Genomic DNA, 26,952 nt, shown 5'->3' with positions numbered 1-26,952 from the left:
TAAAAACATTTGCTTAATATCTTATTTAAAAAAAAAAAAAAAAAGACCTGAAACAAAATAAAAATGTACTAAAGGGGCAGAGGAATTGCCTTAGACTTGCTCTTATTTTTTGGTTTTTGGTTAAGTTAGGCTTACTCTAAAACTAGTTCCTGAGTATCCAGTTCCTTCAAATTAATTATGCTCTAGTTCATATTTGGCAGTGTCTTGTTTTCTTAAGTTCCAATCAATTTTTCATTACTTGTATAACAGATATACACCATCTTCGAGTCTACCCAGATTTGGGTCATCAATTCAAACTTGGTTAGATTAACTTTAAAATAGATTAGTGAAAAATTTACCATTTTTATTTGATTTTCAAGTATTGTAAATATAATTGAATTATAGAACTGAATTGTTAGAGCTAAGACTAAAAGAATATTTTAACTGATAATCTAGTTTGGATCCAAAGTTGTGGCAACCACAAGTGGTAGTACTAAAAAAAAAAAAACCCATGAGGTATTTGATTACGATAACCCTGTGGAAGGACAAAGAATGGTATTTAACAATTATTATTTCCAACTTCTTTGTGAAAATATTACCTGGTCCATTTCTCAAAAACTATTAGTTACCAGCCAAATTTCAGCTGATTTAAAATAGGGCTGGAGTAATAGCACAGTGGGTAAGGCATTTGCCTTGCATGCACGAGGCCAAGCCATGTTCAATCCTGGCATCTCCTGTGGTCCCCTTAGCTGGCCAGGAGTCATTTCTGAGTGCAGGGCCAGGAGTAAGCCCTGAGCTGGGTGTGGCCCAGAAATCACTCCCCCCCCCCAAAAAAATAGTTTAATTTAAAACTATTTCCCAGAGTCAATATTCTGCACTAAAATACCCAAACTACTACCGTAAATATTTATATTTAATTGGCATTACTATGGCAAGAGAAGTTGTCAGAGTTTGTCCATTCATGTTCACAGGTGCATCTTATTTGACTAAATGCAAATGCTTAAGGTCATAGGAAAATAATCTGTTTCTGATGTTTTTACTTTATGCTGTGAGTATATTTATCAATTTTTTTTTTTTTTTGGTTTTTGGGCCACACCCGTTTGAAGCTCAGGGGTTACTCCTGGCTATGCGCTCAGAAATCACCCCTGGCTTGGGGGGACCATATGGGACACCGGGGGATCGAACCGCGGTCCATCCACTTGCAAGGCAGACACCTAACCTGTAGCGCCACCTTCCCGGCCCCATATTTATCAATTTTTAACTAAACATACCAAACTATAATAAGAGGAAATATTTGTTTTAAAAAAAAGGTAATTATATATCTGGAAGCAGTGTGTTGCATTTATGTGAGAGTTTTCCTTCATTTAAGCCTAAAAAAATAAAAGTGGCTGAAAAAGCCCAGAATAATCTAGTGGTTAGCAATACATGTAATTTTTTTTTTTTTTTTTTTTTTTGGTTTTTGGGCCACACCCGTTTGACGCTCAGGGGTTACTCCTGGTTATGTGCTCAGAAATCGCCCCTGGCTTGGGGGGACCATATGGGACGCCGGGGGATCGAACCGCGGTCCGTTCCTTGGCTAGCGCTTGTAAGGCAGACACCTTAGCTCTAGCGCCACCTTCCCGGCCCCAATACATGTAATTTTTAGTTAAAACACAGAAACGACCTATACTAATTAAATGGGAAATATTATTTGGCAGCTGCAGTTCTAAAGTATAATGCAGAAATCCTAAAATGTCCTATTTTTTATATAGATTCTTAAAAGTAAATTTAGAAGAATGGAGATAAAATATGGCTTAATGTGTGATGTGATAAAATCCAACTATGTATCTTGCTCAATATCACTTGCAAAGTATCTAGATTCTCTAGTCTTTCCTTACTTAAAATGTAGTAGCTGCTTTAATAAATGGATTCAATTAAGAGATATTTTCATAGAAAGAAAATAGTAATCTCCCTTACTTGAGAATACAAGTGTAGTAGTATTTTCTTTACTCCTTCTAAATCAACAGGTTAAGATTTTTAAACACCTGATAAAAATAGACTTTCTGATGTACGTTTTCTTAGAATGCAAACGCAGTTCTGCATCTGTTACATGTGCAATCAGAGACAGCCAGGCTTTGAATGCTCTACATAAGAGATTGTATTAACATACATTTTCTCTTTCATCCATTCAAATTCAACTTAATTTCAATGTAGAAGAGAAGGTGGATTGAAATATACATATCAATTTACAAATTTGTTGAGTATGATAAAATAGTGCAATACCAATCTCAGGATAAATATTCTTCATCTTTAGGGAACAAGCACAAAAGCTGCTTCTTGAGTAAATTGGCATTAAAAAATGGATAAATACACTATTTAGCAAATGCCCAGTTGATCAGGATATGATGCAGTAAAATTTGCATCAAAATTCAAGTGATCCCCAAAATTAAGGAAAATGTTATGGGAAAAAAAAGAGAACAGTTTTGGTTCAAAGGAGTCCAAAGACACTTAGCATATACAAGCTTAAACACCATTGATCGAAATTATAGAGCAATGTAACTTATTCATAAAGATAATTTTTTTACATATAAATTCTCTCACTCTGACAAACTCTGGAAAGTAGAGATTAACTACTGCTACCATTATTTTTCAATTTCCACCACATTTTGAAACTTTCTGCAAGATTAAAGAAAAATAAGCCCTTGGTTCTTGACCAGAATAGGATTTTAAGAATAATGGTAACTTATCAACAACAGAGCACACAATTGGCTGTGTAGGCTCAGAGAGCAATATAACTAAATCACATTGTCCGTTTTATTCTGGCAAACATGTTTCTTGCTCAAATCAGCAAAATGTTTTATCTTTACACTCTATTCTCAAGGTATTTTTCACTAAAGAATATTTATATCTATGCCTGTGTCTATTATTATGGAAAAGTACAGATTCCAGCATCTAATAACTCATTAACATTTTTTGGATACAATTTAGTTCAGATAGCCTGCAGATTGACAACTCTTTTGACATTCTAATACGTTATGTGGGATGGTGACTTTGATGACATCAACATTTGCAAAAATCTCATTTCTCCCCAAGTTCTAGCCTTTTCAAGGAATCAAACATATTTAGCAAGAGAATTTTCATATTTGAAACATTAAGACTTTCAAAGAACTAAAATTACAAAGAACTTCCAATGAACTACATATATGGAAGATATTAATTTCAGCAAACCTAATAACTAATTTGCAAGAATTAAGAGCCAGCCTGGGCAGTAGTATTTTAAAAGCTATTGCCAGTCACACACTTGCTATCATGCACTGAATAACAGATATAATCTTTGAATTATATACGTACAAGATTTTTAATGACTAATCAAGTATGTGGCCCAGCCAACAAATATTACATATTCACAATAAACATTCTGCCCTTATTAGCCTCAAATTAAATCAAGAATGATCCATTGGCTCAGTTGTGTTTGTCATCTCAGCATCTTGACTATCCATCTCTTCAGGTTCATCCACAGAATTTCCCCTTTGTGCTTTTGATCTTGTGGCAAATGCTGCTCCTAGCGCTTCTGCCACACAGCTATCAGTTGTTTCTGTATTCAAATTTTCAGTGCCACCAGTTAAAGAAAAAGATTCCGGCAAACCACTCTGAAGACTTCCAGGCTTCACAGAAGAGCTGGCATCTACTTTCCTTTGAGGAAGATCAGACGATGACTGTTCAGTACTTCGATCCCGTAAGTGCTTGTCCATTGAAGCCTGAATAGAAGAAACCATTTCCTGCAACTTTTTTCGCTGTGCCTCTATCAAGTTAGGATCAAGCTGCCTGCTGTCTCTCATCGTAACTACTCCAGGAGCTATTCGAATGAGCTCACTATTACTAGGAGCAGATGTGTATGCAGGAGGTTCGGTTTTAATAGTACTGTTACTAAAGTCTGTCCCTATGTTATGCTTTTTCACAACTGTCGTTTCCCTAGCTCTTGGATCAAGGTGTGGGCTACTGGATGCAGTTCCTAGAGAATGCCCCTTTCCCTGAAAGGCAGTTACGTTATGAAGTTGTTCAGATTTCTTTTTCACTACTCCACCACTGCCTAGTTTTAATAGCCCATGCGAGGGACTTGATTCCCTACTTCTTGTAGAAGCTTCTGCTCGAACCTGACTCAAAGCCTCTTTAACTAAATCTTCAACATCAGGACCAATGGGAAAATGTCCTGCAGCATCCACACACAACTCCAGTCTATCTTCAGAAGCATTATAGACAAATGTTTTGCCAGGTAGATGAGGAAAAGTACAATGCTTGCCATCAACCATACCTAAAGAAGGAAAAAAGGACATTTAATATAAAAATCTTATTTTGGGGGATAAAAACAATTATTGCTGGAAATGAAATATCAAGTTTTAAAGCAAATTTATAAAAGAATTCATTGTATGAAAAGTTAATACTTCACACAAAAGAAACTACCACTAGCCTGAAAATGTTCTCCCAGGGATATTTTTAAACATACATCATTAGTCTATTACAAAATTAAGAGGGCTTGAAACAAACTGCTCATCTATGGGAAAAACTATGTAAAACAGAAAATGTACTTTCACTTACTAATTTCTAAGTATAAACTACAAAAATACCCATAAGGACAAAGTTTTGCACAAACCTGATGCACAAAGTGCTGAATTAAAAATTAAGTGATTCTGGGGCCAGAGAGATAGCACAGCGGTATGGCGTTTGCCTTGCACATGGCTAACCAGGATGGACCTGGGTTCAATTCCCGGCATCCCAAATGGCCTCCTGAGCCAAGAGTGATTTCTGAGCTCAGAGCCAGGAGTAACAACCCGAGTGCCGCCGGGTGTGGCACTTTATTATTAAAAAAAATAAGTGATTCTCTTGAATTAAACAGAATCAGAATGAAAGTTGTTTTCTGTTTTATAGGTACATTCTACAATTTAAAAAAAGAAAACATTTTCATGGGGCCAGAGCGATAGTACAGCTGGTAGGGCATTTGCCTTGCAGGCGACAAACCCAGGTTCAATCCCCAGCATTCCATATGGTACCTGAATCCTCCAGGAGTGATTCCTGAGCACAGAGCCACAGGAATAAATACTGGGCACTGCTGGGTGTGGGCCAAAACCAACGTTTTATTTATTTATTTTTTTGGTTTTTTGACCACACCCAGTGACATTCCTGGCTATGCGCTCAGAAATCGCTCCTGGCTTGGGGGCCATATGGGACTCCGGGGGATCGAACCAATTGAACTGAGGTCCGTTCTAAACTAGCACATGCAAGGCATATGCATAACCGCTTGTGCCACCACTCTGGCCCCCAAAACCAACAGTTAAGTAGTGATTAGGAGCACATTTAGGAAAGTTAAAATTAATGCATGGAGCTTCAGGATAACTGTGACAATTGACACTTGATTATTCTTCTCTGCTAATTTAGAAGCTTTATGTGCTCTTCAAACAGGTCATTATAATTTATTTCTTATGATCAATTAATTAAGCATTAGGGTAGAAAGACTTTAAGGCAAGCTTCTCTTTATTTTCCAATTAAGGAATCTGATCTTACAAAATGATCTTTCTCAAGTGTGGGATATAAAGAAACACAGAAGGAGCATAATAAATGCACAAAGGCAACAGAAACTGAGAACTGGTCTTTGGTAGGAAATTTACTGTGGTGGGATCTGTGATGAGTGTGAGGAAGACAATATTTTGGCAGGAGACACTGGAGCAGGGTGTGGTGCTACAAGGTTTTATGTATGAAACTCTACCATTAATGATATCGTAAAAACCATGGTGTCTAAAATAAAATTTGACTTCACTATATAGTATTCTAAAAATATTCCCTTTTCCAGCCTGAGTGTAAAAGATTGTACACACAAACTATCCAATATCCTAATACTTTAAAATTTTCACTGTAATAGTCTTCAGGTAACCTTTTTTCCAAATTTTATGAAACCAGGTTGTCTCTTAAAAGAAAAAGTTTTAATAATATATGGTACATATGGTACATATTGTTTATAACAAAATACAAAGGCTAATGCAAATTAATTAAAAATTCAGAAAGTACTATAGAAGTTCAGAGGAGGAAGGATGAATGGATGCTTTGTGGGCACTTAAAAGAAAGATAAAAAAAAAGAAAAAAAAGAAAGATAAAAACAGATCATTATAAGGACAGAAATATCTATGGGTATACTATTCGTTTAATTATTGGAGTAAATGAGAAAACATGTAAAAAACACATGGTAGTAATTAATATAAGTACAGACATCAACAGTTTTAATTCCTTTACTAAAGCAAAAGAGTTTAGCAAATTGTTTCTAGACTAATATTGTGATACTTTTCCTTGGCTATCCCTTAGTCCCATACATGTTCATCACAGTATTATTTCAATGAAATACTGGAAACAATCTAAGCTTTCAACAACAAAAGAATGGTTAAAAATATGGTTCTATCGTTGAGTAGAAATAAAAATGATTGAACTTAAACACCAAACCCAAAGTCAACGACAACACAACTAACACCCAATCTACAACAAGCTATACAAAGAGGGGACCAGTTATACTAGCAGTCCGAAGACAAAGTAGGGGGATATGGGATGCATGCTGGGAACAGGGGCGGAGGGAGGGAAACACTGGTAATGGGAATGCCCCTGATTCAACATCACAATGTACCTTAAATTTTTTTTTTTTTTTTTTGGTTTTTGGGTCACACCGGCAGTGCTCAGGGGTTACTCCTGGCTCTACGCTCAGAAATCGCTCCTGGCAGGCTCAGGGGACCATATAGGATGCCGGGATTCAATCCACCATCCTTCTGCATGCAAGGCCCACCTCCATGCTATCTCTCCGGCCCCAATGTACCTAAAATATTACTGTAAAAGAGTCATAATTCACTTTGGTCACAATAAAAATTATTTTAAAAAATTATGGTTCTATAATTTAAAAAATATACAACTATTAATTATATGAATAAGAAATTTATAATGCTTCAGATATACTGTGTATTGTGTATCAGTAAAATAGTTGAAGCAAATTTAAGTATTTAATTATGATCACACCAAAACCATATATATATATATATATATATATATATATATATATATATATATATATATATATATATATATAATTTTGGGGTTTTTTTGGTTGTTTTTTTTTTTTTTGGTTTTTGGGTCACACCCAGAAGCACTCAGGGGTTCCCCCTGGCACTATGCTCAGAAATCGCCCCTGGCAGGCTCGGGGGACCATATGGGATGCCGGGATTTGAACCACCGTCCTTCTGCAAGCAAGGCAAATGCTTTACCTCCATGCTATTTCGCCGGCTCCGGGTTTTTTTTGGGGGGTGGGGGGGCAGCGGACATACCCAGCAGCGCTCAGGGCTTACTTCTGGCTCTACATTCAGAAATCACTCCTGGCAGGCTCGGGGACCATATGGGATGCTGGGATTTGAACCACCATCCTTCTGCATGCAAGGCAAATGCCCTACCTCCATGCTATCTCTCCGGCCACATATAATTATTTTTAAATTTTAAGTGGTTTCCCAGTCTTATAGTTTCTAAACTTCTTACATTATTAAAGCATGTGGGCTTGGGCCGAGAGATAGCACAGCCATAGGGAATTTGCCTTGCATGTCCCTAGGAGGGACCTGGTTTGATCCCAGTACCCATATGGTCCCCCAGCCTGCCAGGGATGATTTCTGAGTGCAGAGCCAGGAGTAACCCCTGAACATCGCTGTGTGTGGGCCAACAACCAATAAATAAATAAAGTTTAAAAAATAAAAAATGTGGCTTGGGAATGTGACCATGGTAGAGCCCAGGCCTTTGCAAGTGTTAAGATTCTGCGTTTAATCCTTGCCCTCCTCCTCAGCACTTTTTAAAATAATTTTTAAAACAATGCAAAGGATTTGTGTTAGGGTCGGAGCGTTGGCACAAGTGGTAGGGTATTTGTCTTGCTACATGCTAACCTAGGACGAACCATGGTTTGGTCCCTCGGCGTCCCATATGGTACCCCAAGCCAGTAGTGATTTCTGAGCACATAGCCAGGAGTAATTCCTGAGTGTCACTGGGTGTAGCCCAAAAACCAATATGAGAATATTAAATAAGACAAATAAAAAAAGAGAGAGAACAGATTTTATGTACCAGTAGAAGTGACACTGTTAAAATCCCAGCAAACTTGGTTGGAGAGTGGGCACAAAAAACTAAAATATGGGGCCGGGCGGTGGCGCTAGAGGTAAGGTGCCTGGCCTTGCCTGTGCTAGCCTTGGATGGACCGCGGTTCGATCCCCCGGGGTCCCATATGGTCCCCCAAGCCAGGAGCAACTTCTGAGCGCATAGCCAGGAGTAACACCTGAGCGCTGCCGGTATGACCCAAAAAACAAAACAAAAAAAAAAAGCAAAAAAAAAAAAAAACCCTAAAATATGTAAGATGCCTGGGTTTGATTCACCATAATCATCTAAGTAGAATCAGGTGTGGCCATCCCCCCAACTCCAAAATCCCAGCACTTGTTTTCTTTACATAAATCAACCAGTTAATTCTAAAATTTATATGTACAAGCAATTAAAAGATGAACAAAACAGATGGGAAATTCTAAAAATAGAGTTCCACATTCAGTTACTTGAATAATTAATTTTTCTAATAGACTTATATTTTGCATGAAATGTAATCCTTCAAGTGTACAGTCAACCAATTTGAGTTTTGATAAAGGTACCAAAGCAATTCAATAAATATAATCGTTTTGGTGATGGAATCTTTGTAAATCAACACATATTAAAATGAATTTTAACTAGCCGGAGGATAGCATGGAGGTAAGGCATTTGCCTTTCATACAGGAGGACAGTGGTTCAAATCCTGGCATCCCATATGGTCCCCTGAGCCTGTCAGGAGTGATTTTTGAGCGCAGAGCCAGGAGGAACCCCTGAGCGCAGCCGGTGTGATCCAAAAACCAAAAACCAAAAAAAAAAAAAGAATTTTAACTAGTACTCTGCAATATTTTTAAAAAATTCACTCGAGGGGCTGGAGCCATAGTACAGTGGTAGGGAGTTTGCCTTGCATATGGCTGACCCTGGATAGACCTGGGTTCAATTCCCGGCTCCCCGTAGGGACCCCAAGCCAGGAGCGATTTCTGAGTGCATAGCCAGGAGTAACCTCTGAGGGTCACCAGGTGTGGCCCAAAAACAAACAAAAAAAAATAATCCACTCAAATTAAAAAAAACTAAATATAGGGACAGGAGCAATAGCATAGCAGTAGGGTATTTGCCTGGCATGCGGCAGACCCGGAGGACCTGGGTTCTATCCCTGCCATCCCCTGAGCCTGCCAGGAGCAACTCCTGAGTTCCACCGGGTGTGGTCCAAAAAACAGAAATGAAACAAAACAAAACAAAAAATCCTAAAATTAAATATACACTAAAATCATAAAACAAATTTTTGTGATCTTCAATTAAGAAATGATTACTTATACTTAAGTCTACAAGAAGTAAATAAATCAGGGGAATGGCGCGATAGCACAGCATGTAGGGCATTTGCCTTGCATGTGGCTAACCGGGGTTCCATCCCAGCATCTCATGTTTCCTCAAGCCTGAGTGAAGTGCCAGGAGTAACCCCTGAGCGCCACTGGGTGTGGACCAAAAACAAACAAAATAAGAAATAAAAGTTATTTAAAAATTACTAAATTAGTATAATTTTAATTTTATGATTATCGAAAGATAGTATTAAGAAAATGAAAAGACAAATTACAACACAGTTTACGTAAAAGTACTTGTAACATACCTATTTAATAAAAAATGTGTACCCAACATATACTAGAATATAAGTGCTATCAAAATATAATTTCAAATAGTGGGATAGGGCTTTTGGGCCACAACCATTTGTACGGATGGTACATCCAGTTCTTTATTCAGTGGCTGTGCTCAGCATGTTCAGCAATACATGCTGTGTTGGGGATAAACACAGATTTCATACATGCAAAGTATGAACTCTGCCATTGAGTTACCTCTCAGGCTTCCAAAATGCAATGACAAGTTTTTAAATAGATTGAAAAATGGGCAAAGGAGGAAATAAAGACAGCAAATAAACAGCTCCAAAGATATTCATACCACTTCATAGAGAAATGCAAAATAAAAGTACTATGAAATAGTACTCTAACCTATTAGATTTTAGAAACAAAAACTTAAAGTTGGGTGATTGCTGAAGCACATGGTTTGGATGCTCATTTCCCTGAGATTTATTAATAGTTTGTTTCTTTTTGTTGTTCAATAGTATTCTGCTATATGGATAGATAACATTTATTAAAAAAAAATCCATAAAAAAAAATCCATAACCACCTGCAAGACATTTGAAGAGTATTCAGTTTCTGGCTTCAATGATAAAGCCCCTATAAATTAATATAAGGTTTTTGTATGGATTTGTATTTTCACTCTCTTTAAATACTGGGAAGTGTATCACCAAATATTATACAGTAAATTTTAGTTTTTGGTTTTTTTTGGTTTTTGGGCCACACCCAGTGACCTTCAGGGGTTACTCCTGGCTATGCACTCAGAAATCGCTCCTGGCTTGGGGGACTATATGGGACGCAGGGGATTTGACGGAGGTCCATCCTAGACCAGTTGTGTTCAAGTTAAATGCTGTACTGCTGTGCTATCACTTCGGCCCCATTATGACAATATTTTAGAAAATAACATTTCTTAAATGTAGTCTTTACGAGAATTTAAGTACTAATTTTTAAAGTTTATTTATCTTTATCCCAGTTTATTTTTGTGATATTGGAAATCAAATTCAGGGCTTCAAAAGAAGGGTAAATTTGAGTCTCTCACTTGCTGCCCAGGGAATTCTGTGCTGTGTACAGAGCCAGCCCACTGGATAGTATATAAATTTTCTTTATTAGAAACTTACAGGGTCCCTAAAGTGGTAATACATGTAAGGTATTACCATGTATCATGTAACATGCTTGCCCTGTCAAGCCAGAATGATAGCAAAGCAGTAGAACATTTGCCTTGCATGCAGCTGACCCGGAACTGACCCAGGTTTGATCCCTGGTATCCTATATGGTCCCCGAGCTTGCCAGGAATGATTTCTGAGCACAGAGCCAGGAGTAACCCCTAGCACTGCTGGGTGTGGCCCCAAAGCAAACAAAAACAAAAAATACATATGAGAAAACAGAAACAAGAAAGTAAGCTGTTATATTAGAGCAGAAAACATAACTCCATTTTAACTATGTAGATTGCTAACATATACCTGAAATTAATATTGGAAATGTGCAATCTGAATTTAAATATTTTAATAAATAAGCAAAATGTCCAAGAATAAAATCTGAAATTAACTATACCCATGGTTTTCTTCATAATATTGTAGAACACACCACCATGCTGGAACATGTGAGGAAGTCCTTTTGCATAAGACCATACATCTTCCCCTGTTAGATCAAAACAGATACATGTTAACAAGCAAAAGTGCAATCCTTTAAAACGGATTAAAGACCAGAGTGACAGTTAGTGGGCCAGCCTTGCACATGACCTCCCTGGGTTCGATCCCTGGTACCACAGATGGTTCCCTGAAACTTGCCAGAAATGATATCTGAGCAGAAAGCCAAGAATAAGCCCTAAAACACAGCCGAGCATGGCCCCCAAACAAATATAAAAAAGGAAGAACAAAATCAAACAAAGATCAAAACTGACCAGAGATTAGAAGACAGATCTTTTTTTTTGGTTTTTGGGCCACACCCGACGATGCTCAGGGGTTACTCCTGGCTGTCTGCTCAGAAATAGCTCCTGGCAGGCACGGGGACCATATGGGACACCAGGATTCGAACCAACCACCTTAGGTCCTGGATCGGCTGCTTGCAAGGCAAACGCCGCTGTTCTATCTCTCCGGGCCCAGAAGACAGATCTTTTTTACTTTGTTACAAATTAGTCTTGAGGGATTGGAGCAGTGGCGCAAGCGGGTAAGGCATCTGCCTTGCCCGCGCTAGCCTAGGATGGACAGCGGTTCAATCCCCAGCATCCCATATGGTCCCCCAAGCCAGGAGAAATTTCTGAGTGCATAGGCAGGAGTAACCCCTAAGCGTCACTGATTATGATCCAAAAACCAAAAAAAAAAAAAAATTAGTCTTGAACAGAGATTATAAAACAGATCTCCTAAGACTGGAGTGACAGCACAGGAGTAGGGCATTTGCATTGCACATAGCTGACCTGGGATAGACCGGGTTTGATTCCCAGCATTCCATATGGTTCTTCAAGCCTGGCAGGAATGACTTCCGAGCCCAAAGCAAGGAGTAACTGCTGAGCACCGCCCACTGTGACCCAACGACCCCCCAATAAAAACATCTCCTAAATTAGTAAAGCAGCTTATATACTATGTACAGAGATAAAATGGAGTAATAGAACTGCATGGGGCATACTAGAAAATGTACCATTAAAAAGGTGGTGGCCATTGCCAAATGCTATTGTGGAAGAGTATAAAACCCCAAAATTATATGAATTATGAAGAGAAGAGAGAAATCCATTTTTTTACTACTAATTTGTAAATGTAGTAACTAATTTTACAATGTCTTAGCATCTGCTTAAGTCAAAACTAGGTATTTAAGCAAAATATATCTATTTTCATTCAATGTTCATACGACTGGTTGTTCCTGGTACCATTGAGTGGAAAGAAAAAATGATCAGATTTAAGCACCACACTTAAAGTCAACGACACCAGAATCGATACCCAATCTACAACAAGCTATACACAAAGGAGACCTCTTATACTAACAGTTGCAAGGGACAAAGAGGGGAGGTATGGGATGCATGCTGGGAACAGAGCTGTAGGGAGGACAAAACTGGTGGTGGGAATGACCTTAATTCTTCATCACTATATAACTTTAATATTACTGTAAAAGACTTATAATTCACTTTGATCACAATAAAAATTCCTAAAAAAACGTATCTAAAGATTCAATACAATTCAAAGGAAAAGTAGTTGCAACTTTAAGCTAGAACAAGGCAAATGGTCATGGAAAGATTTTTTAAAATAGAAAATTGCATATTCTAGCAGTTCTTTTTTTTTTTTTTTTTTTTTGGTTTTTGGGCCACACCCGACGATGCTCAGGGGTTACTTCTGGCTGTCTGCTCAAAAATAGCTCCTAGCAGGCACGGGGGACCATATGGGACACCAGGATTCGAACCAACCACCTTTGGTCCTGGATCAGCTGCTTGCAAGGCAAACGCCGCTGTGCTATCTCTCCGGGCCCCGAAAATTGCATATTCTTTTTTTTTTTTTGGTTTTTGGGCCACACCCGGTAACGCTCAGGGGTTACTCCTGGCTATGCGCTCAAGTTGCTCCTGGCTTGGGGGACCATATGGGACACCGGGGGATCGAACCGCGGTCCGTCCAAGGCTAGCGCAGGCAAGGCAGGCGCACCTTACCTGTAGCGCCACCGCCCGGCCCCCGAAAATTGCATATTCTAATGACTAAATCAACTACAAAAATATTTGTAATCATGGTGCTTAAATAAAAATTGTATATCCTAAACTTAGTTAAAACCAAATAAAAAAAAGACAGAAGGAACTAATATAAAAATTAGGTTTGACTACGGACCAGAGTAATAGCACAGCAGGTAGGGTTTTTGCCTTGTGTCGCTAACCTGGGTTTGGCCCCTGGCATCCAAAATGGTCCCCAGAGCCTGCCAGGAAGCAAAGACAGGAATCACCCCTGAGCACTACTGAGTGTGGCCTAAAAACAAACAAAAATCAGGTAGACTACAGATTTTATTTCACTGTTCAAGTTTTAAGTCACTGTTCAAAGTGACTTTTAAAATAGAAATTAGGAGTATGACTTCTTCAAGAAACTTCAATTAACCACAAATACTTATAAAATATTCATGAAGCAAGAACATTTTCCAAGAACATTTTCTGATATTATGTATATTTCAGTAGTTTCAAATGAAAAGTTAAGAATAACAATTATTGTTCAGAAAGTTAACAGAATTAAATATAAAAATTACTTTGATTTGTGGACTATGATAAGAATTATTTTCTAGTCTGAAAATGTATATTATAACTTTTTTTTTTGATTTTTGGGCCACACCCGGCGGTGCTCAGGGGTTACTCCTGGCTGTCTGCTCAGAAATAGCTCCTGGTAGGCACGGGGGACCATATGGGACACCGGGATTCGAACCAACCACCTTTGGTCCTGGATCATCTGCTTGCAAGGCAAACGCCGCTGTGCTATCTCTCCAGGCCCATATTATAACTTTTATAATCAGGACTTTTAAAGTTAATTTTATCGAAGAAAGGTTAACTTCACCTTTCTTTTTTGTTTTTGGGGGCCACGCCTGGCTGCACTTAGGAGTTACTCCTGGCTCTGTACTCAAAAATCACTCCTGGCAGATTGGGGGTCATATGGGATGCCCAGGATCAAACCTGAGTTGGTTACATGCAAGGCAAACACCCTATCTACTGTGCTATCACTCTAGCCCCAACTTTATCTTTCTTATTAGATTATATACAATTAGATCTGGCCTTTTATTTGTTTGGGGGCAACATCCAGTGGCGCTAAGGGGTTACTCCCTGCTCTACGCTCAGAAATCGCTCAGGGCAGACTCGGGGGACCATATGAGATGTCGGGGATCAAACCCAGGTTCATCCTGGGTCAGCTGTATGCAAGGCAAATGCCCTACCACTGTGCTATGGCTCTGGCCTTTAAATGAAGGATACTCCTCATAAGAATCAATCAGGGGGCCGGGCGGTGGCGCTAGAGGTAAGGTGCCTGCCTTGCCTGCACTAGCCTAGGACGGACCGCGGTTCGATCCCCCGGCGTCCCATATGGTCCCCCAAGCCAGGAGCAACTTCTGAGCGCATAGCCAGGTAACCCCTGAGCGTCACAGGGTGTGGCCCAAAAACCAAAAAAAAAAAAAAAAAGAATCAATCAGGGTATGTGTCATCTCTCAGAACTCTACACCCTTTCCATAATCATGAACAGGAATAGCCAATAATTGCTATATAGTTTAAAATTTTAATTTTAGAAGTCACTTCCTACTGTATGGTATTTTCAACCTTTTTACACTGATGGATGCACACCTTTCAGCATACCAGTCCACAGACTGGCAGTTGTTTTATTTATTTATTTTTGGTTTTGGGGCCAAACCCGATGATGATCAGGGGTTACTCCTGGCTATGCACTCAGAAATCACTCCTGGCTCTGGGGACCACATGAGACGCTGGGGATCAAACCAGGTCCGTCCTGGATCAGCCACGTGCAAGCCCTACAGCTGCACTATACTCTGGCCCTAGACTGGCAGTTTTAAACAAGGCCAAAGGCCAGTGGGTTTTTTGTTTGTTTGTTTTTATTTATTATCCTTTCTACATGCATGGACAGGAGATTGAAGACCACAGTTTAAGGATTCTTCAGAATAGTGGTTAGGTAGGTAGCTTCCTTGGGCTCCTATGAACATCCTACCCCTTGTCTACAGATAAATTTAGTTTACTTTTCAGTATTCCCCACTTTTCAAATTCAGAAAAAATAGTTAGTGACCTACCTGACGTTATATTGGGGGGAAGGGAGGGCTGCTGAATATATTAGCAGTACTTTTGGCATTTTTGAATGTATAAAAATTGAAGAATGCATAAGAATCGTATTGAATAAGGGCTGAAGCAAAAGCACATGGGCAACACAGAATGGACCCCGGTTCGAATCCCGGTATCCCATATAGTCCCCTGAGCCTCCCAGGAGAGATTTCTGAGCGCAGAGCCAGGAGTAACCACTGAGCGGCACCAAAAACAAAAAACAAACAAACAAAAGGAATTGTATTGAATGATATGTGGCCAAAGTCATAGTATAGCAGTAGAACGTTGTTTGCCTTGCACGTGGCTGACCTGGGTTCCATCTCTGGCATCCCAAATGATCCCGAGCCTACCAGGAGTGATTTCTGAGAGCAAAGCCAGGAGTGCTAAGCACCACCGGTGTGTCTCAAAAAACCCCAAAAGGAAGGAAGGAGGGAGGGAGGGAGGGAGGGAGGGAGGGAGGGAGGGAGGGAGGGAGGGAGGGAGGGAGGGAGGGAGGAAGGAAGGAAGGAAGGAAGGAAGGAAGGAAGGAAGGAAGGAAGGAAGGAAGGAAGGAAGGAAGGAAGGAAGGAAGGAAGGAAGGAAGGAAGGAAGGTGAGGGGCCGGAGAGATAGCTCAACGGTAGGGCATTTGCCTTGCATGCAGTTGACTCAGGAGGGATGTAGCCCAAAACAAAACAAGCAAACAAAAAAGAGTAATTAGCATGGGAGGGAGAGAAAAAAAGAAAAGAGTAGCAGTAAGTCTTCATGAAACTTTACTTTGTCTCTCTCAATAAATGTTTTCTTTTATGTGTATATTAAGTTCATTCTGACCCCAAAATCTAATTACATATTAATTGTCAAACTGGGACATAGCTTCTTTAAAAACGGGTGGGGGAAAGAGATAGCATGGAGGTAGGGTGTTTGCCTTGCACGCAGAAGGATGGTGTTTTGAATCCCAGCATCCATATGGTTCCCCGAGTCTGCCAACTGCTACTTCTGAATGCATAGCCAGGAGTAACCCCTGAGCGCTGCCGAGTGTGACCCAAAAACAAACGAAACAACAAAAAAAAGGTTCGTGTTTCACTGACATCTGAAAATAAATACCTAATGGTAGAACTACTGTTTTCTTCGTGATTCTAAAATCATCGTAAGAACAAGTGTTTTTCTACCGTTTTATTAAAGAGCAAACTTAAAGAATAGAATGAGTTTGGGTAAAGATGTAGAAAATACTATATTAATTCATGTTTTTCTGTTTTGCAATTAATTTTTTTTTATTTTTTGGGTTTTGGGTTTTGGTTTTTGGCAAAACCATACCTGGCATTGCTCAGGGGTTACTCCTAACTCTTCATTCAGAAATTGCTTCTGGCAGGCTCAGGAACCATATAGGATACCGGGAATCAAACCCGGGCCTGTCCCGGATCCGCTGTGTGCAAAGCAAACGCCCTACCTACTGCTGTGTTATCTCTCCAGCCCCTGTTCTACAATTTGTTTTACTTTTTTTTTTTTTTTTGGTTTTTGGGATACACCCAGTGAAGCTCACAGGCCACTCCGTAGCTATGTGCTCAGAAATCGCTCCTGGCTTAGAGGACCAAATGGGACCATAGGGGATCGAACTGTGGTTCATTCTAGGTTAGTGCATGCAAGGCAAATGCCCTACCACTTGCGCCACTGCTCTGGCCCCAATTTATTTTACTTTGATTAACTGTTTCCTCACACCACAACAATAAAATACTCATTCAAATGTTGTTTCCATAAATATATTTAAAAAAACCTATCTGGTAAGCTTTTTTGTTTGTTCATTTTGTTTTTGGCCACACCCGGTGGTACTCAGGGGTTAGTTACTCCTGGCTCTGTGCTCAGAAATTGCTCCTAGCAGACTCAGAGACCATATGGAATGCCAGAAATCAAACCTGAGTCTGTCCCAGGAAACCTGAGGGCAAGGCAAAGCCCTACTGCTGTACTATTTCTCTGACCCCTATCTGATAACCTTTACTTACATTTTGATATCCCTAAATCCTTTTATAGTGTGTGTTCAGTATGCCTATCTGAACACATATAAAAAGTAATATATATAAACATATATAAACACATATATAAATATATATAAAACATATATAAACATATTCCTTTGGTTATCTAATTTTCCCCAATTTAATAATTTTAAAAGTATGTTAAGATGAACCATTTAAAATATATTTTTCTAATTTCCAGTACTAATAAATATAGGAATTCTTAAAAGTAAGTTTAGTAGCCAGAGAGATCATTAAATGGGCTGAGCACATGCTTTGTAAACTGAATGCTAGGATTCAATCCTCAGCACTGCAGAGTGCCCAAATCACTACCCACACACAGAGCCCAGAGTAGCTTTTGAGCACTATCAGATATAGGCTCTCATTCTTGCAAAAGTCATCATTTCAATTTTCTAATTTTAATATGTAATAAAAGGTAATGTGAAGTTTCAACTTTGCAATTAAGTAAATAAACTTTAATATAAATTATAGATAGGATATATATGTGATATATATATATAGACATTTGAAATATAAAGTTAACCTCAAATCGTAAATTAACTCTGAATTTAAGTACCTGTGACCAAAGAGTAAACTAACCAAAATGTAAATTTATACTAGGAACGTGGAACTGTTTCTATTAGAAAATATCTTAATGGTGGTCTAGAACTTAGTACAGTAGATAGGGCATTTGCCTTGTACTCTGCTGGTCCAGATTTGATCCCCATAAGGTCCCCTGAGCACTGTCAAGAATAATTTCTGAGCACAAAACCAAGAGTAACCACTACATATTGCCAGATGTGGCCCCAAAAGTAAAAATAAATAAATAAAAATAAAGCAATTCCAAATGAAAAAATTCTTTTTCACTAATCTGAGTTTATCTCTTAATCAGAAAAATCAACAGAAAATTCAGAAAACAATACAGATAAAAAGAAAATTAGGGGCCAGCCAGGTGGTGCTAGAGGTAAGGTGTCTGCCTTGTAAGTGCTAGCCAAGGAAGGACCGCCCCAAGCCAGGGGCAATTTCTGAGCGCTTAGCCAGGAGTAACCCCTGAGCATCAAACGGGTGTGGTCCAAAAAAAAAAAAAAAAAAAGGAAATTAGCCCAGTACACAAATACATATCATTTATCATACCTAACAAACATACACACATCAAAAATTTGGTTTTAAAGCAGGTAAAGAAAATAGCTCAAAAGGCAAAAAAAACATTCTTTGCATGTTAGTGCCAGTTTCAATCCCTGGAGATTTCATGGCCTCCCAGCACTGCAGGGAATGACCCTCAGTATAAAGCCATTGAGTAGCCCCTGAGTATTGCGCCCAAAACAAAGAAAAATTAAGAAAAATATCTGGTCTATGAGACACTTCAGTAACTTATTTTATAATGCCAAGATTGTCAATCACTTATTAAATAAATGATTACAGATGATAAAATAGTTTAATAGGAGAGTGGAGCAATAGCACAGCGGTAGGGCATTTGCCTTGCATGTGGCTGACCCAGGACAGACTTAGGTTCAATATCTGGCATCTCATTTGGTCCCACAAGCCTGGAGCAATTTCTGAGTGCATTGCCAGGAGTAACCCCTGAGTGTCACCGGGTGTGGCCAAAACCCAAAAAAAAAAAGTTTAATGGTGGCCATCTCAATGGGTTGAGTGCATGTAAAACATGCTTTGCATGTGGAAGAACATGATCCCTGGTACCACATTGTCCCCTAAACACCACTGGAGTAACTCCTTAGCACAAACCCAGGAGTAGCTTCTGACAACTGCTGGGTATGACCAACAAATAAAATAAAACAAAAATAAGAAAAAATAGTTCAGTAATCTCCAAGAAATCTGAATAAAGATTAAAATGTATAGAAGGGGAGCTAGAGTAATAGTACAGCAGAGAGGGTACTTGCCTTGCACACAGCAGACCTGAGTTCCATCACTACCATCCCATATGGTTCCCTGCACCTCAAACAGTGATTCCTGAACTCAGAGCCAGGAAAAATCCCTGAGTACCTGATGGTTGTGGCCCCAAAACAAAAAACAAACAAGTTATAGATAGGGCAGAGAGAAGGGTATAAGTGTTAAAGTGTCTGACTTGCACACAGCTGACCCAAGTTTCAACAAGAGTAACCTCTGAGCACTTCTGGGTGTGACCCCTCAAAAAAACAAACAACAACAAAACAAACACTAGGCTTCAGTCTCTGCCTTTATGGAATTTATAATATAAAACACAATATGTGTTTTTTTGTGTTTTTTATGATTTTGTGTGTTTTTTGGTTGGAGGTCACAATTTGTGGTGCTCAAGTTTTACTCCTAGCATGACGCAGGGATCATTCCTGACAAGTTAGGGGACCATATAGGGATGTGGGGCTCAAACCCAGGCCAGGCATATGCAAGGCAAACACAATACCTGCCATACTATCTCCTTGGCCCAATAATATAAAGTTTTATTTTTTGTTTGTTTTTGGGGGGTCACTCCAGTAGCACTCAGAGCTTACTCCTGGCTCTGCACTCAGAAATCCTTCATCGCAGACTGAGGGAACCAAATGGAATGCTGGGGATCGAACTCAGGTCAGCTACGTGCAAGGCAAATGCCTTACCCATTGTGCTATATAGCTCTGGTCACTATCCTATAATATAAAGTTTTTCTTACATAAACTCAAAAAAAGATGAAATGAGAAATAAGACAATGAAAACTTGGAATGAGGAACATGAACTGAAACAAATTATATACAGAACCTACATTAGAGAAATTAGTACAGGAGTTTCCCAAACCCTTAGATAAGGAGAAAATTGGACTAGGATGAATTTTGGGGCATTTGTTCTTTTTTGTGTGTGGGGGATTATACCCAGCAGCACTCTGGGGTTACTCCTGGCTCTGTGCTCAGAAATCACTCCTGGCAGGCTTGGGGGAATCATATGAAATGCCCGAGGTTCAAACCAGGGTTATTCCTGTGCTGGGCGCGTGCAAGGCACCGCTATGCTATTGCTCCGGCCCCAGGGATGAAGTATTAAGTCTAAAACTAAATAAAATAAACCAGCTTTTCAGAAAGTAAAAAGCTATAAGAGTTATTTTCTAGGGGTCGGAACAATAGCACAGTGAGTAAGGCATTTGCCTTGCACATGGCCAAACCAGGTTCGATTCTGGGTATCCCATATGTCCCCAACCCTGTCAGGAGCTATTTCGAAGTGCAGAGCCAGGAGTAAGTCCTGAGTACAACCGGGTATGACCAGAGACCAAAAAAATAAAGTTATTTTCTAAACTAACTTATCAGGACCTTAGGGTAAAACAGAAAAGTAATTATAACACTTGAATTGTTTATAATTTCTCTCTCTCAGTGTCTCTGTCTCCCTCATTTTACAAATACCCTGTGTCAAGGACTGACTTTCAAGAGATTACAGAGAGGAAGCTGCCCCAGAAGCAGGTCATCTACTAATGGTTTAGTTCAAGGCTCCCCATGAACAGTGGTGCAAGGGGATGGCCACACCACTTGTCCCATCACTAACATTTGTAATTTTCTGGACCAGACAGATTGCTCAAAGGACAAAGAGAATGTTTGCAGTTCCCAGTACTAAATGTTCCCCTCACCTTTGAGTACAGCTAAGAGAAAGCCCCTAAGCACAGAGCTGGGAATGGACCTCAAACACCAACGAATGTGTTGATTTGTTAGGGCAGCAACATAAATGGAGGTTAGAGGAATCATCATCAAGGAAGACTTGGGTAACTCGGTTAGTCTATTACTTTAAATATTCTCGGCTAGTCTAGTACTTTAAATATTAAGATCCAGAAAATTCAATCAAATTGAAAAAGTAATTATGAACCTTAATCAAAACTTATTAATTTTAGTTAGGAAGTATTGACCAGACTTGTAGACAACTCATTATAATCTCACATGCCAATTTATGTCTACAGAGAAGAATACTGCCTTCTAAATAAACATTATACTCATCTGCAGGCTGCCTTTAGATAATGTATCTTGAATCTAAACAGGTGATTAGAATAGATGCTTGATGAATATGTAATCAGCCAAGAAATATAGCTATTTTAGCTAGGTAATCATGTGGACTGATAAATATTACTGCTCCTCAATCAATTACCTTTTCAATTACTACAATTTCCATGAACCTTGAATAATGGATCTACATAGCAGTGCATAAACACTGACACATTCTGCTATTCAACACCTTTTCAATAACCAGTGATGACAAACCTCCAGATCTGTTGATACAAACTTTCTTCAGATAAATTTATGTCCTCTATTTACATCAACCAACAAAAAAAAAAACATAATCCCTGACTGCCGCCAGGTGTGACCCAAAAAACAAAAATAAAAAAATTTTCGGGCCGGAGAGATAGCATGAAGGTCATCGGTTTGAATCCCGGAGTCCCATATGGTCCCCCGTGCCTGCCAGGAGCAATTTCTGAGCCTGGAGCCAGGAATAACCCCTGAGCACTGCCGGGTGTGACCCAAAAACCGCAAAAAAAAATTTTTTTTTCAATAAAAAGCTACTTCAAAGTGCCGGCTTTGGGCACTTTAAATTGGGCCTTGTTTCAGATGCTGAGCATCCAATGTTAGATAATATGAATCACATTCTCGGAAGCTGATCTAAGAGAAAGACTTCTTTCTTGTTTTGTTTTGTTTTGTTTTGTTTTGTTTTGGCGGGGGGGGGGGGGACACACGACACACCGGGGTTACTCCTGGCTGTCTGCTCAGAAATAGCTCCTGGCAGGCACGGGGGACCATATAGGACACCAGGATTCGAACCAATCACCTTTGGTCCTGGATCGGCTGCTTGTAAGGTAAACGCCGCTGTGCTATCTCTCTGGGCCCTTCTTTCTTGTTTTTGACCTGGGATACAACTGTCATTTTTGCAGAGCATCTTCTGCACATATCTAGTTTTACTCTATTCTGTGCTGAAGTTAATTAAGTTCTTGGTTTACTTTACTGTTGCTTTACTACCAACTTCAAGGAAATGGCAACTGATAAAATGGAAAGAACAGGAAAAAAGTAACAGACTATTAGGTGGGAGAGCAGTGAGAATATAAATATAGTCAAGTAAATTGCTTAAAAGCACTACCTTAAAAAGTGGGACCCATGATTAAAACTGTAGAGCTCTTTCTAAATTGAAAGACCACACAATTTTTCCTCTCTTCCATGAAGTTTCTAAGAAACTGGAATGTCTAAGATTAACAACAAAAACGACAACAAAAAAATAAAACCACGTACTTTTCTTGTCCTGTTTCCCAATTCATTGAACACTTTGCCAAAATAAGATCAGTAATACCAAGGTATAAATGTTAAGTTCCTATGCCTCCTATTAACTACTAGGTCCACAAATTTAGTAACCAAAAATAAGTAATCTTCATTTTAGGTCAAGGCCTAATTAAATAATATTAAGTATTCAGAAAAAAGAAAACTCAGATCACTTGTTTTAAAAGCTCTAACCTCAATAAAACTAAGGTTCTTCTGACAAGTAACATATTTAAATTTTACTATCACCTTAAACCTTTGTAAAGCAGATTAACAGTTTCTTAAGAGTTAGGATTAAGCAAATAAAAAATAATTTAAAAGTTAACCACTGCATCAGACATAGCCCATATCACCCAAAACTTTAAGTTGCATATTGGGTCGCTAATGCGTATTCCTTTATGCTGATTAAAAAGAAATACTACATAAGTCATCCCATTAGCATCTAACTGTTTCTTATGTTTCTCATGAGTTATAACAAGTTTCTTACAAACAATAGCAGAGTCAGCAAACACAAAATTAAAACACAAATTCTGAGTACAAGTAAAAGAAATGTGATGGGCTGGGAAAGAAAGAACAGGAAATGGGTAACAGACTATTAGGTGGGAGAGCAGTGAGAATATAAACAGCAAAAACTGCAACTCATCAAACAGGAAGTCCTAAAAATCACATGATACAAAAAAAAATAAAATTTGAAAATAATGAAAAGGGGCAAGGAGGCCAGACTCAATAAAGCCAATGTTTTTAATGGATACGTATTTTTTTAAAAAACAGTAAGAAGTTGTTAAATTTAAATAATCTCTGTGTGTGTGTGTGTGTGTGTGTGTGTGTGTGTGTGTGTGTGTGTGTGTGTGTGTGTGTGTGTGTGTTTTGTTTTGTTTTGGGCCACACCAAAACCAAAACCAGGTGGTCATCAGGGGGTTTACTCTGGCTTTGCACTCAAGAATCATACCTGGTAGGCTTGGGGATGCCAGGAATAGAACAAGGTCAGCTTCATGCAAGGCAAGCACCTCACCCACTGTGGTATTTCTCCAATCCCTCTGGTAACATTTAAAGGACTAGTTTCACTTTTGGTTGTTTCCTAATATTAGTTATTTCCTTTTTTTTTTTTTTTTTTTTTTTTAGTTTTTGGGCCACACCGGCAGTGCTCAGGGGTTACTCCTGGCTGTCTGCTCAAAAATAGCTCCTAGCAGGCACGGGGGACCATATGGGACACCGGGATTCGAACCAACCACCTTAGGTCCTGGATCGGCTGCTTGCAAGGCAAACACCACTGTGCTATATATCCGGGCCCTAGTTATTTCCTTAATACAGAATCAAATTAATGTTTATCTATTAACTATCAAGAAACGAATTTTGTTCTCAAAGTATATATTCAAATAGTTTTCATTGACTAGATTTTTCAACAGAAAAGCAGTACATTATATACACAGTTAACAAACGACATCTGAATTAAGTTGCTCTTACCCATTAACGTTGCTAAAAGACACAAGGAGTACATTTCTTTGTCAGCTTGCTCCTGAAGTTCCTTAGATGCCAATTTACTAGCGACAGCAAGCTCTTCTTGTTTCACAGTGTGGACTGAGTGTGCAGCAGCAGACTGACCACCACTACCTTCTGCTTTACTTTTTACAATCTCTATCGAAATTCTGTCACCATGCTGTAAAGGTACTGGCTCTTTTTCCATTCCTGCTGGGGGTGGCATTAACTCTTTTGGAGGGAAGCCATATCGAATACACTGTAAATATGGAGGAATGTTGAATTCTCTGGCTATGCTTTCCTGAAGTTCATAAAAGGTTGTGGAAGACTTGAGCGTAACCATGGACTGCCGCCCATCGTTAGTTGTTATTCGGATCTTCTTCTCCTTTGAAGTCGTTGGTGAGTAGAGAGACTTGGTGGGGGTAGCAGGTGCAGAGGATGGACCATCACGCAAGGTACTTGGAGAAACAGTCCTGGGCAGGCTTTTTTGTTCTTGTTTTAACTTCTCTGTTTTCCGTTTCTGCATTAGAGAAGCCTGTTCTGTAACATTCTGTTGAATAGTTCTTTCGGTTTTACTCATATTTAACTCCTCCTTGTGCAAAGTTTTTGTTTTCTGTCCAGTAAGAATAATTTTAGTTGGGAGCTGAGATTCTGACTCTTGTCCATCTCCAACTCTTTGGGCATGAGCACCATCTATATTTACAGGGGTATAATCATCAGGGTTCTTTTTGGCAGTCTGATGCAATATAGTGTGAACAACTTTTTGAACTAGGATTTCACTCCCAAATTCACCTGGAAAGTGCTTGGTAACAAGTTTCATCGCAACGTCATAAACATTACTATTCAAAGAGGAATCACTTTCATACTGGAACCAGTAAACTGTTTCTCTGACCACTCTTCCACTCCACTCCAAAGTAATAGGAAAAGCTTCTGGTAGATTGTCATACTCTTTACCTTCCCAAAAATGCTTGAATCCACAACCACATTTGCCACCAGTGGACCTAGAGTTAGTTCTGTCGCCATCCATATACACAATAGACCCATCGCCTCTCACCCTTCGCACTGATGAGCCATGGCACCAATTACAAGCTGTTAGGTTACTCAACCCATAGTCTGGTACCAGAACATCTTTCATTGGATCATATGAGCAAATCAAATTGTTCAAGGGAAAGCTGTAATTTTTGTCAGGTCTCAGCTGTCCATGAGTGCTTTTTGCGAGGTTATACAGTTTCCCACCTGGAGCCAGCCACTCTGGGGGAACATGAAGTTCAGAAAGGGCACCACAGATCAAACACTTATGAAGACGATTATCCATGACTGCTTTTTTAGCAGCTGCTGTGACTTCTTCAGGCTGAACTCCAATCACTCCAGTCCTCCTGTAGAAATACTGATGGACATCAGCAACCAAACTAGGATGAATACCGTGTATGTCCATAAAGACTTCTTCCATAGCAGCAACAAGCCTCAGTAAGTATTTATCCTGCAAACTTCTGTCTCCTCCAATTACACAGCCACCATCCTCCTCAAGTTTGATATACTTTTTAATCAGGTCCTGAGGCACACCCCACGCTTTGGGAAGCAAATTCATTGGCAATTTGGGCAATTCAGCCCCTTTGATGCCTACCAGAGGGATATAGTGGTTCCTACCAGAGCTGCTCCATGCAATACAAATGGGTTTGTTCAAGTGACCATCTTTCCCGGTACACTTCTCTGCAGGGATAAGTCCGGGCAGAAAAGTGGCTGAATAATCACCGGAGCTCCTCATCCCACTGAGGGAATCTAAGAGAATAATGGGGCGATGTAACACATTGGCCAGGCCAAATATATGGATGTTCCTCAGGCCCAAGGGGACACCCTCGGGAGGGACAAAGAGGGGGTCACACTCACTGATGATGTCCTCCCACTCGGCAGCATCAATGAAGTCGTGGAACAGGGCTTGGTACTGATCCAAGTGCTGCTGGAAGTGCTGTTTGAGGTTCTCTCTCAGGGCATGCCAGAAGAGCTCGCGGCCCACGAGAGCCCGGGACACGGCGTGCACCAGACAGTGCCCATCCCCGTCCACATGCACCGGGATCAGGCACTCTTGACTTTTGTTGGCCCTTTTGATGTCCTCCAGGGTGTCGTGCAAATAGAGGAGGCTCCCGGAGCGGTCCTTGCCGTAACCCACCGTGTTCACATGCTCGGGTTCGATGAGGAAGGCTCGGTCGCCCAGCAGCGCACAGTCGAAGAGCTCGCCCTGGTTCATATCTCGGAGGAGCTTGGCTCGCCCGGTCTGCTTGTCCATCCCGTAGCGGGCTAAGATGGGCGACAGCAGTTTGCAGTGGTAGTTGGAGAGGCCCATCACCTTCACCAGTTCCGTGTTCTTCTTGGGGGCTCCCGTGACGCCGAGCAGGGCGTTCCGCAGCAGGTTGTGCAGCACCACGTCCGGGTCGGTGACCTCCTCCACCCCGAGCAGTTGCTGCTGCTCGTGCCGTTGTCCGCATTCGGTGCACTCGATGCTCACGGAGCCCGAGGCCGGGAAGAAGAGCCGGGCCTGACACTTGGGGTCCGGGCAGCTCCCAGAGAAGATCCTCCGGTCCCGTCGCTTCGGGGCAGCCGTCGTTGTCGCCGCCAACGGTGGAGGCGTCTGAGGAGCCTGAGGAGGAGGTGGAGGAGGTGGAGGAGGCGGCGGAGGCGGCGGCGGCTGAGACATCTCTCCTCGCTTCTCTCAGCGTCCCAAGCGACTCCTCACAGGCTCATAGCCAGACACCTTCCCCGGCCCAGGCA

At 40.1% G+C, this 26,952-nt stretch overlaps 1 protein-coding gene across 1 annotated transcript; it reads right to left on the bottom strand.

Annotated features, from left to right (window-relative positions):
• Nucleotides 1-1,607: 1,607 nt before the first annotated feature.
• On the bottom strand, nt 1,608-26,952 carry VCPIP1 (valosin containing protein interacting protein 1). The gene is made up of 3 exons (XM_049781799.1): nt 24,175-26,952; nt 11,268-11,354; nt 1,608-4,270 (listed from the first exon to the last, which is right to left on the bottom strand). The coding sequence occupies exons 1-3, from the start codon at nt 26,876-26,878 to the stop codon at nt 3,402-3,404; spliced, it is 3,660 nt and encodes a 1,219-aa protein (XP_049637756.1). The 5' UTR covers nt 26,879-26,952; the 3' UTR covers nt 1,608-3,401.

The sequence above is a fragment of the Suncus etruscus genome, chromosome 10, assembly GCF_024139225.1.
Source record: "Suncus etruscus isolate mSunEtr1 chromosome 10, mSunEtr1.pri.cur, whole genome shotgun sequence".
NCBI lineage: Eukaryota > Metazoa > Chordata > Mammalia > Eulipotyphla > Soricidae > Suncus > Suncus etruscus.
This window is presented reverse-complemented; position numbering and strand designations above follow the sequence as displayed.